Genomic DNA, 14,407 nt, shown 5'->3' with positions numbered 1-14,407 from the left:
GTCAACTCCGCAAGTGTTTGAATGTTTTCCTTTCCTTTACAGCAAACATACATACAAAGAATGGCTCTCAGGAGTATTTGGGAAAAACATTATTTCACTCCCTGGTGAGGGGAAGAGAAGGTAGAGGGGTAAAGCATCAAAATCTCACTTTAAGATTTCTGCTGGAAAGCACTGTAAGACAGAAATTCCCTAAACAGCCACACAAGGCATCTTTCATTGATTGTAACAGGTATGGGATTAAGCCTTCATAGACAGAAGATCCACGGGCCTTGTAGCACTGGACCTAAATTAGGTACGGTAGAGACAATTAAAATCTCCTATTGTTAGCTGCTTTAACATCGATTTAATCTTCAGTGGCATGGTATGCAAAAGACTCAAACTGCAATTAGCCTCTCCATCACTTCCACCTCGTTGCAGCAACCGAGCGGACTCCCGCTTAGCTTCCCGGAACCTCACAGGGGGCTTGCCCCAAGTGACTCCAGGGCTACTTCAAGTCACAGGCGTAAACCACAGACTCCAGTGGACAAACACACAGGAAAGCAGAGTCACACTGTGGCGTGGCCGAGCGATGCGCAGGGTTTGAAGAGCCCACGGGCTACCCCTGGTGTTTCTGAGCCTGGGGCGGGCGGGGGATGTTACTGACAGTGGCTCCAGTAGCGGGTGGAGATCTCGACACGCAGAGAAGCAGCTCAACCAGGCTTCGGGGACCCACTGCAACCCAAAATCAAGGCAAGGGGCAGGGAGCCCAGGGGCCTGCTGAGCAGGATGGCAGCTAGCTGGCCCAGCCCACACGGGTACCCAAGGACAGACGAGCCCAGTGCGTACCACCTGCTTGAACGCCTTCCCCAGCCAGCCCACCGGTAACAAGCAAGACTATGTTAAAACCAAGCAGTATGCATTAGCCCGCCCATCAAGTGATCACATAGTGATTTACAGCCAAATAAAAACAGCAACAACAAAAAAAGGGTTACTTTTTTCCCAACCAAATATAGACACAGGGTTGCAGCTTTCACATACATTTAACGCTAGTCTTCCTCTGCGCACACAAGCGACAGACCCATTTTCTTCAGGTATGGGAAAACAGCATTTTGTATCACATTTAACAGGCCAGAGCAATGAACTCAATACCCTGCCCCGCCTGTCACGCAGACGAGTATCATTTCTCCTTTTTAACTTCTTCCCTGTCTCTTCTCTTCACCCCTTTTCGCCTTCTGTAATGAGTGGTGTGTATGCACTTGCCTTGTGTTGGAAAATCACCTCCTTTCAGTCTCACAGTGTGTAGCAACAACAGAGACCACAAGAAGGATGTAGGCTTTTTCACCATCACATTGTCTCACCACACTGTCTTGCCACCTAGCCCTGGCTCCTGCACAAGCATTGCAGCATGGTGGAAAATACCTGCAATTTTTATACCACGTCAGAGCTCCCTGCAGCTCCCAACGACAGGGGAGCCGTGCTGACAGCAACCGAGTGGCCAAAATTCACCCTGGCACGCATGCACAGACGCTGGTGTTAATTCCAGCCCGTCTTCAGCACCATCAACAACATCCAAAGCAAAACTCACTGAACAATTCACTTTGCAGAAGTAAGCGGGTTCTGCTATGTTTTATTCATATATTTTGTCATTGTATTATCTGTATAGAGGGAGTATAGACCAAGTCTTGCTTAAGAACTGCAGCAGTGCCATTCTGAAAAGCCTGACCTAGAGACAGCACAATGAGACACGGCTGCGCTGAAAATACCAGTAAGAATCGGAGAGCAAACATATCTACCGTGGAGCATAGCACATAAACTAAAAGGGCCAGCAGGGTCACTGCATCCAGGCACCGTAACTCAGACAAGATATAATAACCACTTCGTAAAAATGTAAGAACATTATTAGTAATATATGCAGAAATTGCTCATAAGATGTCTTCCTTGGTAGAAGGATTACAGATATCTGACAGCTTCCTTGTACTTACTGTTTCAGCTCGAGTTTGGGGCAAGTCTAAGATGAAGGAAAATAATTTTGTGTTCTCAGCCTCTCACATCTCAGATCAACAACTACTTCCTTTTGAACAGCATGTAAGGATTCCTGCTTTGCTTCTGTACAATGGATCTCACACTCTACATTCAAATTTGCTGAACTTTAGAAGTACCTCTAGGGAATGTTAGTACAGAGAAGAGCAAGCACATTATGGCCTACGTCTATCTCGTAAAAGGAAAATCATCAACTAATATTAAAGTGTTTGAAAGGAAAAGACTGCATGCGGTATTTCCTTTCCGTATGTTTGTTTGCACTTATGCATGCCAGCGCTCGGCATTTTATTGTACTTATATTTGACCACCTTATCGTGCATGGGGAACTGAAGATCCCTATTAAAGAGCAATCCTTCCAGCTTGTTATTAGCTAGTTCACTAGCAGTTGGAAGAGAAAGTGCACCTTCCAAAAAAGTTTACTACAGCCTCCTCTAGCCTATCTAATGCTTGCAGTGTAGCATGGAAGTTGACAGGGGTCACTATCTTAAACAATTGTCTGGCTTCTCGAGCAGCTTCCGCAGGTTGTACTGAGGTGCAGGTTGCCACAACTACATCATTAGCAGTAAATCAGCCAGCTTGCATGTGTCTCATGAATATAAACACAGTCAATATTTACTCAAAAGAAGGTAACCATGATATATGAGTATCTCCGGCCACACTGAGCAAATACCACTATCCAGCACATGAGGTCGTTCAGCACTCAACAGCCCAAGGGTCCCACAATGATACCCACAGGTTGCAGCCAGCCACACGCACACCACCTTGACCAGACAGGAACCAGCCCCAACATGAAAGCTGCAGGGTTGAGCAAGTGTCACACTGTGCTGCAGCTGGTTAATTCGGTTGAGAAGAAGCATAAATTAGCAGGGGCATGATCTATGGCTTCAGACCCAAAATGAATTGCATCTTAATGGCTAGATCATTCAACGATGTAAATATTGAATTATCTATATCAGCTGCTGCAGATCAAAACTAAGTTAACTGAGTGCTAACAACCTCCAAGTATTAACCTACAACGTTGCAGGCACTCCTTTCACCTTATGCAATAGGAACTACTTTGAGCACACTGGTATCTCAACAACATCACAGGGAGGTGGAAAACGACTGTTGCAACACAGGAAGCCTGCAACCGCAGCAGAAATTGAACACACATTGCCCCTGAGGTCCATCTCATGCCTTGACCACAAAGTCACTCTTTTCCTATCAAAAAGGGAAGTTCATACTTCATGGTGCTGTTGTTTACAGTCTGCCTAAGTCGGAGTCAACATAAAAACAAGGTACCACTTGACTGGATATTTAGGCAGGTTAGGAACTTTATTTTCAATATATGCTTAGATGACGCACAGTACAGTAAAACTGACTAAATCCTGGAGAATTTCCTGAATAGTTTACTGGATTGCCCCTGAAACAAAGCAGACACTAACACACAGTAGGGTGATGTATTATAACTGCATCCTTTTCACAAGATCTCCAGCGATTTTGGCCACAATTTCTTACTTCTAAGTGAGTTATCACAAGCCATTGATTCCTTACAAAGTTAACAAGCAATAAGACAAGTTAACCTGGTGCTACTATGAGGCAATAATGTTGCCACCAGTGCATGTAACCACTGTATTTTGTTCATTTTTCCCTCAGGCACAATTCCAAGGAGCCTGATCACATTTTTCAGCCACTATTCCACAATTAGACTGTATGCAAAACGCATGAACAGCAAAAGCACACTGCACTTCAATTCTCTATTAATCTAGATGATAAAGAGACTTCCATTAAGACTCTCACTTTTTAAAGACACAAATTAGACAGAAACCAAGACTAGCAGAATACTCAGATCTGGAGATCAGTTCTTTTTTGGCTCATCAGCATATGCCAATATAAACTGATTTAAAGAAGTGTTTCTACTAACAGAGGTCAAACAATTACCAAGATTTTTCTAACCCCAATATGAAAACTATCATGACCAGTGGCACTGTCAAGACACGTGAAAAGTTTTTTTGTGCTTCCCCTTTCAATTCCTGTCTGCTGTCTAGTCCCCCTCCCCTCCTGCTAGCTGAACTAAAAAGCACACTCGCCTCCACGCAAGATGAATGCGTACACCACCTTTTTGGAAGTGCTCCCTCTTGTCTTTGTCAATGCATGTAAAAACACTGAATTTGTGAATTTTTTGACCTCTTCATCTCCTCTGTAGCCCAAAGAGCTTTGACACCATGCAACATGCACAGAGGAGGAGCTGTAAGACTTGGTAAACAAGATGTGCAAACAGGTGAAGGAAACTTTATGGGCCATAAATTTGAAAAGTAGAGGTTTACTAGCACAGAAGCTGCATGAGAGTCTGTTTTCAGATCTAAACCTGCTTAACTCAAAGCTCTGATCTAAAGTCTAACAAAGTAAACAGCAGTCATTAAGCACACTGACACTGGTGTTCCTAAGCCCTTACTGCGTGGTACTGTGCCCATGACAGAAGCAGGACACCACCATTTTCTAAATTTACAATCTGGATCTTCTCAGTTGCCTACTTACATAGTTCTTAAAACTAGTGTATTAATAAGAAGCTACTGAAATGGATAAGTCTGGAACTATTTTAAAATTGCTCTCTATGCCTAGCTTGATGGTCAGGAGGTTGTTAAAACAGTGATCAGGGTTCTTGGCTCATAGTTCTTAAGTTACTGCATGTGAGCATCACATGAGAGATTCTCCTCAAAAAACATCTAGATGTGGCGCTTCAAGACATGGTTTAGAGGGCATGGTAGCATTGGGTATGCGGTTGGACTTGATGTTCTTTGAGGTCTCTTCCAACCATAATAATTATATGATTCTATGATTCCTCAACGGAAGAAAAGAAGGAAGTATAATGTGCAGCCTTCAGACTGTCTTCTCCCTCTAAGGCAGGGACTTAAAATGTACAAATACCAGCTCTCAGGAGAACAGCTCCAGGGCAATTTAGCTCCAGGGACAGGGGAGCAGATACATAGGGAGAACAGAAAAAGGAGAGCGCCCATGCTCACCTGAGTGGGATGCCACTAACATCAAAGCTCAAAAACCTACAGCCTTTTCTATTCTTTTTTTTTTTTTCCCCTCAATTCCACATGAGCATGTAGAGGGGGTGGAGGCTAGGATTTCCAAAATCAAAGGCCAAAATCTATCAGTCAGTGTGAATCAAACACATCTTTCTTCAACTGTATTCTAAGCCCATGTCATCGCTTTGCTTGTCTAATTGGCAAGAAACACCTACTCCAAGGAAGCGCAAGGGCTATATTTGTCGAAGCAGAGGAAACAGAGCAGTGTGACTTACTTGTGTACAGTAAGAGAGATATGTTTAGCATTTCTGCTGAAAATAGCAGTACCAGTACCAGCAGTAGTATAGTGGCACAAAGTTTCTAAACACAGTATCACATACTCTAGAGAAGATGTCTCTGTCATGGAAATGATGATCACATGTCTTTGCCAAGATCACAGCTTTGCCTGCCAAGTACTCACCCCTGCCTTTGTTTCAAAATCATGTTATTTTAGTGCTCACTTTAGCATGAGTATGAATCAGCTTTACACCCCATTTTTTATATGCTGTGCTATTCCTGTACAGCAAATAAAACTCTGTAACTAGATGTATAGTGATTCTGTAGCAGTCAAAGTACAAAATCAAGAGCTACTTGTTTTAGATCCATGAAGGACTTGACTTCTGGTCCTCCAGCAATGTAACTAGATCATTACACATCATTTAGTTTCCACAAATCCTTCTTTATAAGCAGAGAGTACAGCGGCACTCATGAACATTGTCAGGTTCTAGTTTTGATAGCGCTATTCTCATTTCAAACACACACAGATGCACACGCGCGTGCACACACGCAGCACATTAGCTGAATGCTGATACGGAGCGCACAGCCTCTCGTTTCAGCAGGCTGAATAGCTCTCCTGACAAGTAATGGCATTTTACCGAACAACTGAAAAGGTGGGAGGAAGATGCATCATGTTTTACAGATGCAATGCACAGAAATACACCTTCTAGCATTGACTTCTCTGCTATCAATTCTACTGAAATGAAACCATGCATTAAATAGATGCATGCCAGCCTGCGCCAACAGACCCCCATGTACAGCCCCTTTCCTCCAGTGGGGTGGGCAGGAGAAGCCATTATGCACCCGAGGTCTCCTTTCACGCACCACACTTTCATTTTACTTCACACATGCCTGTGGCTCCACAACTCCCTCGCTAGCTCCCACCAACTCCCCCAAATCCCAGTGCCCCTCAAAGTATCTACAGTGCACTCAAGATAATACCAGAAAATCATAATTTGGAGAATATTAGTGCTTAGAGAAATTAGCTCACAGCAAGTTTCAATTTCTGTCTATATTCCCCAAATACACAGAAAACATAAAAGGATTTACGGTAATAAGTAATCTGGGATGCAGAGAGAAAAAAAGGCAGGAAAAAAGCTGCATTTGTGTGCCTACTGTGTTGAACATCACTACTTGGTATACCAGAATAGAAGTTTCTGCTGAACTTTAATGCCCGCTGCCAAGAATGTAGCACAAATCATGCTTTTCTAGCATTTTTGCAAGCTGTCCTCTGATTTCAGACCAAGTATATTACCAAAGTTGTAATTGTGAGAAAAACTGCATTGTACACGAGAGCAAAATATTTAAACAACTAAAATTCTGCTTAGCACATTACAACACATTCCATTTCATAAAGATATTTAAATGTCATTACAATGGACTTGGAGAAGATAATGAAATTACAGTGGTAACAGCAGAGTGGAAAGTCATCTATAAGCACCAAGAGATTCATAAGGAAACAGTCTCAACACAAAGTCCCACTTTCATGATAGACATGGTAAGGCAATCATTTAGATCAGCACCGGTATAAACAACTACCTACCTCTTGGGACAGGAAGGGAATGACTTGTGCACATATAGCATTCAGCCTCTTGACAATTTCTGCCTGCAAGTGACAAGAAGAAAGAAGCTCAATTATATAAATTCTTATATGCAGTTGTCACCCACAAACACAGAAGATACATTTGTTCGGTTTTTTTCATCTCTAGTCATCCTCTGGCCAGGACAGACTATCAAAATAACAAAAGTATTTAGACAGTAATTCAACAATACCTAGGAAGCTAATTATTTCTGGCTAAAAGTTTTCCTTAAAAAATACAGTTTACAACTGACACAAAGAAAAGTTAACTCTGATTATGCCATCAAAGGCATTTAAATGAAAAATCTGCAGGAGAAGTAACAAAAAAGATAAATAAAATACTGTGTATCTAACTAAATTCTAAATTCTAAAGAGGCAAAAAGAAGGATCATTTCAAACTACAGTAATGCCACTGTAAACGAAGCGAACAAATAAACGAGTTACTACCATACTAACATGGCATATCACGAGAACATTATCAACACAATATACAACTTCACTGATAATCATTCTACCACGTATTTCAGAAAGGGATACTGCAGTCTTGTATCATATTTATGATGTTATCAAACCCGAGGTTAACAGTAGTTATTTCCATGTTGCAATTGTGATCAGAAATGAATAATACACAATGCTTTATTTCCATACTAAAGATCAGTTCTTATTCTGTGTATTGAATCTGCAAATCTCAACACAGACAGAGGAGATTTGGGGGACAAGAATTATAGCTCCAGAAACAGAATATTTAAAGCCACATAGACTTTCTCACAATACATCATAACTTTCTTATAATAAATTGTAACTAGAATCAGTTCCTCATTATACAGTAGGACAGAATGCTCTTCCTCTTGTGAAGTCACTAACCGTATGACAAAGACATACAAACTTGTGCAACTTAGGCTTCGTTCTTTGAACAGCAACCCTTCCAGCCTTTCTGCTATGCTGCCTTTTAAACTGCGAACACTTAGAAAAGAACCTACAGGACAGAAAGGCTCAGCACTAGCAGGAAAAAAGTCAGAACCACATACAAAATAGATCTGGGTTCAAGCAATATTACAGTCAGACAGCTACATATCCAGAAGAGAAGGTACTCTGGAGGTAAAGGTACATGTGAAACTAACTCTGCTCCCTCGAGCGTGCTGTGATACGCTCAAGTCAATGCACACCGCTTCGCAATGCAACGTCTTCATTTCTCTGAAATCCATCTAAACTTCTGTAGGTTATTTATACAGCAATGTCTATGTCACCCTGTCCCAGTGTCTTCTCACTGGTCTTCACTGTTTATGCAAGTTCTCATCTCATTAAAGTTATGCATTTTAATACATTTTTCTGCATTTATCCACTATACCTTTTCCATTTATTCAGCAGCATAGGTACCTTAAAGGACACTTGAGAACATGTTCTGGTAACCGCAAAGCTAAATTATCTGCTAATTTCAAAGGTCTGTATGTGCCTATAATACCAGACATCCCACAATGTAAAACCTAAATATCCCTTTAAATAGACAGTGTTCACTACACTAGTTGACAACAGAGATTTACGAACTGCTTGTTACACAGAGCACTACAGGGATCAACAAGATGTGTGCATCTAAGCTTCAGCCAGAGAGGCTGCATGATCCAATACGGCATTACTTGAGAAACAATATTTGGTTAAGGAACTGTAGACTGTAATATAATGCACAGCTGCAAAGTACCTGTGCTGTAGTGGCTCAAGCACCATTAATTTAGTCATTTCCAAATTTTGGGTCCCAGTCATATTGCTATTTTTATTTAAAAGGAATCTCCTGAGTGCCTTAAAACCAAAGAGAAAACTACACGTCTTGCTCCTTGAGGCTTTTCCGTATGAAGACAAAACTCCAAACTGCCATCGTCCTGACTTGAGCTGAAGGTCCTCTGACCTGCCATTTAACATACATACATGCCTTAGTAAAAAAAGGCACATGATGCTTTCCTCTGCTGCAAAATTATTCCTCCCACCCATCTTTAAAATGCCCATCGCAACCCTACCCACCTCCTGCACAGCTCCCGGGGACAGCCTTTGCCTCGGCTGTGCTCAGCAGCAGATCACTCTTCCACCACAGCTACATCAGCTGGATGCTCCTACTGCACTGCTTGGGAACTGAGAATAAAACTGGCTCAAAGTGCCATGCAGGAGCTCAGCATGCAATTTTAAAAGGCTTGTAGATTCATAAATTTTAAGGCCAGAAGGTACTGTTAAAATTATCTTATCTGACCTGAGTGACACAGCCTGTGAAACTTCACCGACTTCTCGATCAAACCTGTAAATTCTAGTTCAGCTAGAATATAGCTTAGTCAACCAAAATTATTTTATTCAACTCACTTTGAGGCATTTCTTCTCAATTAAGGTACTCAACCCCAGCTATTTCAAGCTATTTCAGCTACGATGTTTTTCTTTTGATCACTTCTCCCCCGCCTCCCCAACAGAACTATGTCTCTCTTCTACTGCTCTTCTGGCCAAGGACTGGTTGAAACATATTTGCTCAGTATTTATACAAAAATTCGCCTCCAGCAGATTCTGAGCCTGGGAAACGTTAAGCTAAAAAGCATCTTCCAAAGAGTTGTAAGTAACTGAAAACAGGTGACTGAATATGAACGGTTACACAACTGTATTAAACCTCTTTATATCAATCCCACCAGAGCGCAGAACAGCAAGTCTTTTCATGCTGTACGCAAGAAGGTGAGCTGATGGAGACAGCACCCAGTTCAGCCTACGGAGAAGAAAAAGAGTTCGCTAACAGCTTCAAGAGATGCCAAGATGCTCCCCAGCAGCGTTTCTCAGCTAGGCAAGGGGCCTGCTAGGCCAGTCACAACAAAGCTGAGAAGCCCTTGCTACACTGAAGCAGGTGTTTACACCATTCCCTTATTGAAACAGCCTTCACTTCCCCCAACAGTGAGTGTCCCCAGTTGCATGGTTGTCTGTACAGTTACATTTTAACACCCTCAACACCTGGGCAGCAAGGAAACAGCTCAACTGAGCGGCAGTGGACCACAGAGGAACAGCATGCCCGAGACATGGGCTGCCTACCCTTGGAGACCAAAGGCAGGATGAAGGCATGAAGGAAAACACTGTGTATATGCAGAGATGACAGGAAGGACGTTACACCTTCTGTACCAAAAAAATCTTAAACCAGACATTTTCACATAGTATACACAAAGCACCTTCTGCCTTGACACCGCAACTGTTTCTGCAATTAACTGTAGGGCATAATACCACAGCAATAAGCCTGATTGTTTACCACAAAACATACAAGAGAAGGAGTTAGCTGCCAGAAGCCAGCTAGAGTGGGTTTCTTGCGATGCTGCCCTAGAACTTGAAGGTGTATGACGATACTGACAACGCAGGTTAGCATCTCGGCAGACCTATTCCTACTGCCATTGGAGGGGGTCTGGAAATCCGTTCTTTGCATAAGGCATAAAGTCAGGCACAAAATAAAGCACGATTCCACATTTCTACGCTCACATGGATTTTTAAAACCCTATGTTTAAAAACTAGTTTAGGACGTTCTCTTCCCCCTTGGACATCAGGCCAACGCATTTTTCATGATCAACCTAACTGGCAGGAGAAAGAAAAAGTATGATTTCATAAAATCAGACAGCCATTTCCTCACATGGAAAGCCAAAGTTGTCTCAGAAACACGTCTCCTTCCGCGGTCATCTAATTTTGCCCCTTTCGTCCCATGGGACCAGGCTTTAGAGAGGTATCATTTATTTAGAGGCCTTTCCATTGGGCTTCAGTTATCGGCCAATAATACCGTGGACACACGCACTTCTAATGGCCTATGTTTTGAAACCAAGTCTAATCTGATGGCACAGTGCCCAAACTCCTTTTCCAGTACAGCCATTAAAGGATGTAGGTTATTGCTGTTGTCACCATTGATATTTGTCATTGTAATGTAATTAGGGCCCTAAAATGATGCATTACAGCCCTTGGCACAGCTTCTATTAAAATCTTTTCTTCTGCTCACTGAACTGCGACCTGCTTTCTGATGAATAACAGACAGACAGCTTTAGGGTGAGGAACAGATTCATCAAAGTATTTTTCAGCTCTGGAAATAAAATAAATAAACAAATATCAGAGGGCAACCTAAGAAGAAAAGCACAAGGCAGGGGGGGTGGGGGTGGGTAGGAAGCACACAGCACATTTGAATTCCATCTGACCACTTGAAATTCTGATTGCATCTGATGAATCTTTCTTAGGACAATATATTCCCAGCCTGTGAATCACATGGTTAATCAGGGCTCTAATCTGCTATCCATCAGCCTATGCCAGCACTGTAACTTCCAATCAAATTTATAGGTTATGTGGGTCACGCATCCCTGAACAACTACATTCACGGATATCCCATTTAAACCGGCACAGATTCTGAAATGCTGTTGTTAGGGTTACTGAATGTTATAATACTATTCAAAGCTTTATGAAAGCTCCTGATAAACAGCTGCTAAATTATTGCCTGTGGATATAGTGTGATGCTCTGAAATAGCATTAATGGCCCAATAAAAGGGCGATTGTTCATGCCAAAATATAAAAAGGATAGCTTTTGCTGCCATAGTTTGTCAAATATGTTAACAAACACCGACACTTCTATTACTCTTTTGCCTAAACAGAAAAGATGTTTGGTTTTGCACAAAAACACACCAGCATCGAACCAGAAAAGATGGGGGAGAGGCAGGCAGGAAAGGTTCAGGCTGGAATCATCTTTTTATATATCTAATGCAGGCATGTATTGTTTGCATCCTTTGGGAGACACCTACAAAAGACACTATTTTAACAGTTTTGAGCTCTTTTCATAGCCACGTACATGGTACCTTTTTTTAAAAGAGAGAGAAAGATTAAATATTTATTAACTACAATGTTAACAACTTTTTTGTTTTGTTATGCATACAAAAAAACAGTAAACGCACTGTGCCAGAATCTGATCCAAGTAAAGGAACGAAGACCCGTATCAGTTAACAGTCCCTCAGCATTACTGCAGGGATACAACATAGTAACAGCTTAGGTCCCCAATTCAGCCAACAAAATATCTCCGACCAAAGCCAGTGGTTAAATGGTACTTAATTACCTAAATATGACTAAAAACCTGACCCTGAGGTTCCTAAGTGCCTATAAAGCATTATCAAAAATGTTCAAAAATAAGCCTATGGAGAAGGCTACACCTCAGGTCCCGCAAGGCAATCCAGCCCCTGAAGGGGTCTCAGCAAAGCCGGTTCTTGGGGTACAACCACGGCCCCGCAGCTACCAGCTGTACGCAGAGGGGAGCATGTGACGGACCATTAGATTCCTAAATCCCTTTGAGGACAGCAACATAGGGGTTTAATTCAATTTACCCTTGCCACACACAGCTAAAATAGGACATAAGTACATGGTAAAATATGGAAATGTGTTTAAGTGCCTTGATCAGTATTTTAGCATATGTCTGAATTCCTAGCACAGATGGGGACTAGAAGAGAAACAAGAGTCATATAAACTTCAGATATTAAAATACTCAGAAATGTTCTAATACATAGGGAGTTCAGAATCAATTTGTTGCCTAAAAATCTCTATTTGCATTCTTTTTTGGTGGAAAAAAGAGAATTGGGATTTTATTTATGGTGTATAAACTTCAGGAAAATATTTCCACTATATTTCACAAAGTTCCATAGCTATTACAATTATAAAAAATTGCTGGTAAAGAATTACCACTGGAGGCTGTAGGTCTGTCAGTGGAATGGAAACAAAACTACTATATATGTATTGTTGAAATAAAACAGAATAATAAAACACTATTGGGAAAGCCATTTCAGCAGCCAGTAGGAAAAAGAATATATGCAATTACACTTTCAGAAAAATAATCTGAAACAACTGTTATTTCAGGTTTAATTTGTTCTACACAATGCAGCCTTTGCCAAAAAGATCAATCTAGTTTATTAAGTGCTTACCAAGAACACACGCACACACCCATAATATCTAAACAAGCATTTCACAAATTAGTGAGAACAAAAAACGTTATTACACTGTATGAGACATATCACGATTCTGAATAAAGCAAGCAAAAAAGCTAATCTTAGTATTTCACAGAAAATTAACTCTTCTTTCATAAAGAAGAATGTGTTTTGTTTTAATCACAGACTGTTGTCTGGAAGCGCTTACTCCAGTTCCACAGAACTGGAGGAAATACCGCAAGCCCTGAATATAAAATTTCTCTTCGACCCTAAAGGAATGCTGTTTGGAAATTGAGCCACAGAGTCTGGTCTTGTAGTCAAAGAGAGTGGAGGGAGAAGTTCTCTCGTGGGAAGGATACTAAACAGAAACCTTCTTCACTAAGCCAATTGCTCGAGTTTAGGAGATTTAATTTGAGCAACGCATGTACGAGTTGAACGCAAGCAGGACCACCAGACTCTGCCGAATCATCACAGGTACACTCTCCATTTCACTTTCCTGTCAACCTTCTTTACAAACATCCCAGCTAAGCTCGTGAAGTACTGTAAACTTGATACTTACCCTTTGTAAATTAATTTAGGTGCTTATTTTGCACAAAATACTGCAGACAGCAACATAAGCAATAAATCGAGTGGCAGAATTTTCAAAATCAATTTTCTAATGCACATCCCGATCTGTGGGCTGCTGAAGTGAACTGATAAGACATGGCTTTTATTTAATGTCTCAAGAACCACGTGGAACTCAACTCAGCAAGAAAGGATACATATTGAATCATTCATGATTAAGACAATAAAAAGCAAGTCAAGTAAGGTGACATATAAACATGCTTCAAGCCTGTCACTTGAGGAAGTCAATGTTTGTTGTTAATATCGACTGCTACCAGCAAGTAATGTAACAGAAATGCACAGCCTGGAGATCCCCATAGTCCTTGAGTTGTTCAGGCTGCCTCCAGGTAGCACGCTGCATTCTCCTCTGCCCTGCCACAAGCATCTGCACAGCATCCAGAAAAAAGGCTGCAAGTGGAACTTGAAATTGCATAGACTGGCTTCATTTTCCCTTCCTCGAAGCAGCAGGAAACACTTGCTGAAAAAGCAGGCAGAAACGAGTAAGAATGGGACACTGCTACGAGAGGTGCTGTTTCCCTCAGTAGAGCTTTGATGTCGTCTATAAGGTACTATTCTCTCACCTATCAGCAATCCTCAGCATTTCACAGCAATGCTTGTTTTGTGAAACATGGCCTCATAACATAGGGATGAGGCGATTCCACCACTCTCCACCAACTGAAGGAATCTCACATGATAGTTTAAAAAAACAAACAAAACTTTTTTAAAAGCTTATAAACCCATGGCATCATACTAAGGCAGCTTCAGCTCTCAGTTCAGTCTTTTTCATCTGTCTCTTAGCTGCAATTAGGTCAGAATTTCCCATTTCAATCTCTCCCATAACAGCTGAAACACAGCAGTACATGCACAATCACCAGTCTCTTGCTACTCGATCCCTCCCCTCACACATACGTCCAAAGAGTCTGACCACCGCTCTT

General features: G+C 41.6%; 1 protein-coding gene across 1 annotated transcript in view; it reads right to left on the bottom strand.

The window, feature by feature from the left end:
* Positions 1 to 14,407, bottom strand: part of TLE4 (transducin-like enhancer of split 4) — a gene marked incomplete at its 5' end in the record, with an annotated part of 97,003 nt that overhangs the window by 60,139 nt on the left and 22,457 nt on the right. The window contains one exon of the mRNA XM_009700118.1: positions 6,892 to 6,954. Within this exon, the coding sequence (XP_009698420.1) occupies positions 6,892 to 6,954 (63 nt within the window). The remainder of the gene's footprint in view (positions 1 to 6,891; positions 6,955 to 14,407) is intronic.

Source organism: Cariama cristata, unplaced genomic scaffold (assembly GCF_000690535.1).
Source record: "Cariama cristata isolate BGI_N322 unplaced genomic scaffold, ASM69053v1 scaffold23595, whole genome shotgun sequence".
In the NCBI taxonomy this organism is placed as follows: domain Eukaryota; kingdom Metazoa; phylum Chordata; class Aves; order Cariamiformes; family Cariamidae; genus Cariama; species Cariama cristata.
This window is presented reverse-complemented; position numbering and strand designations above follow the sequence as displayed.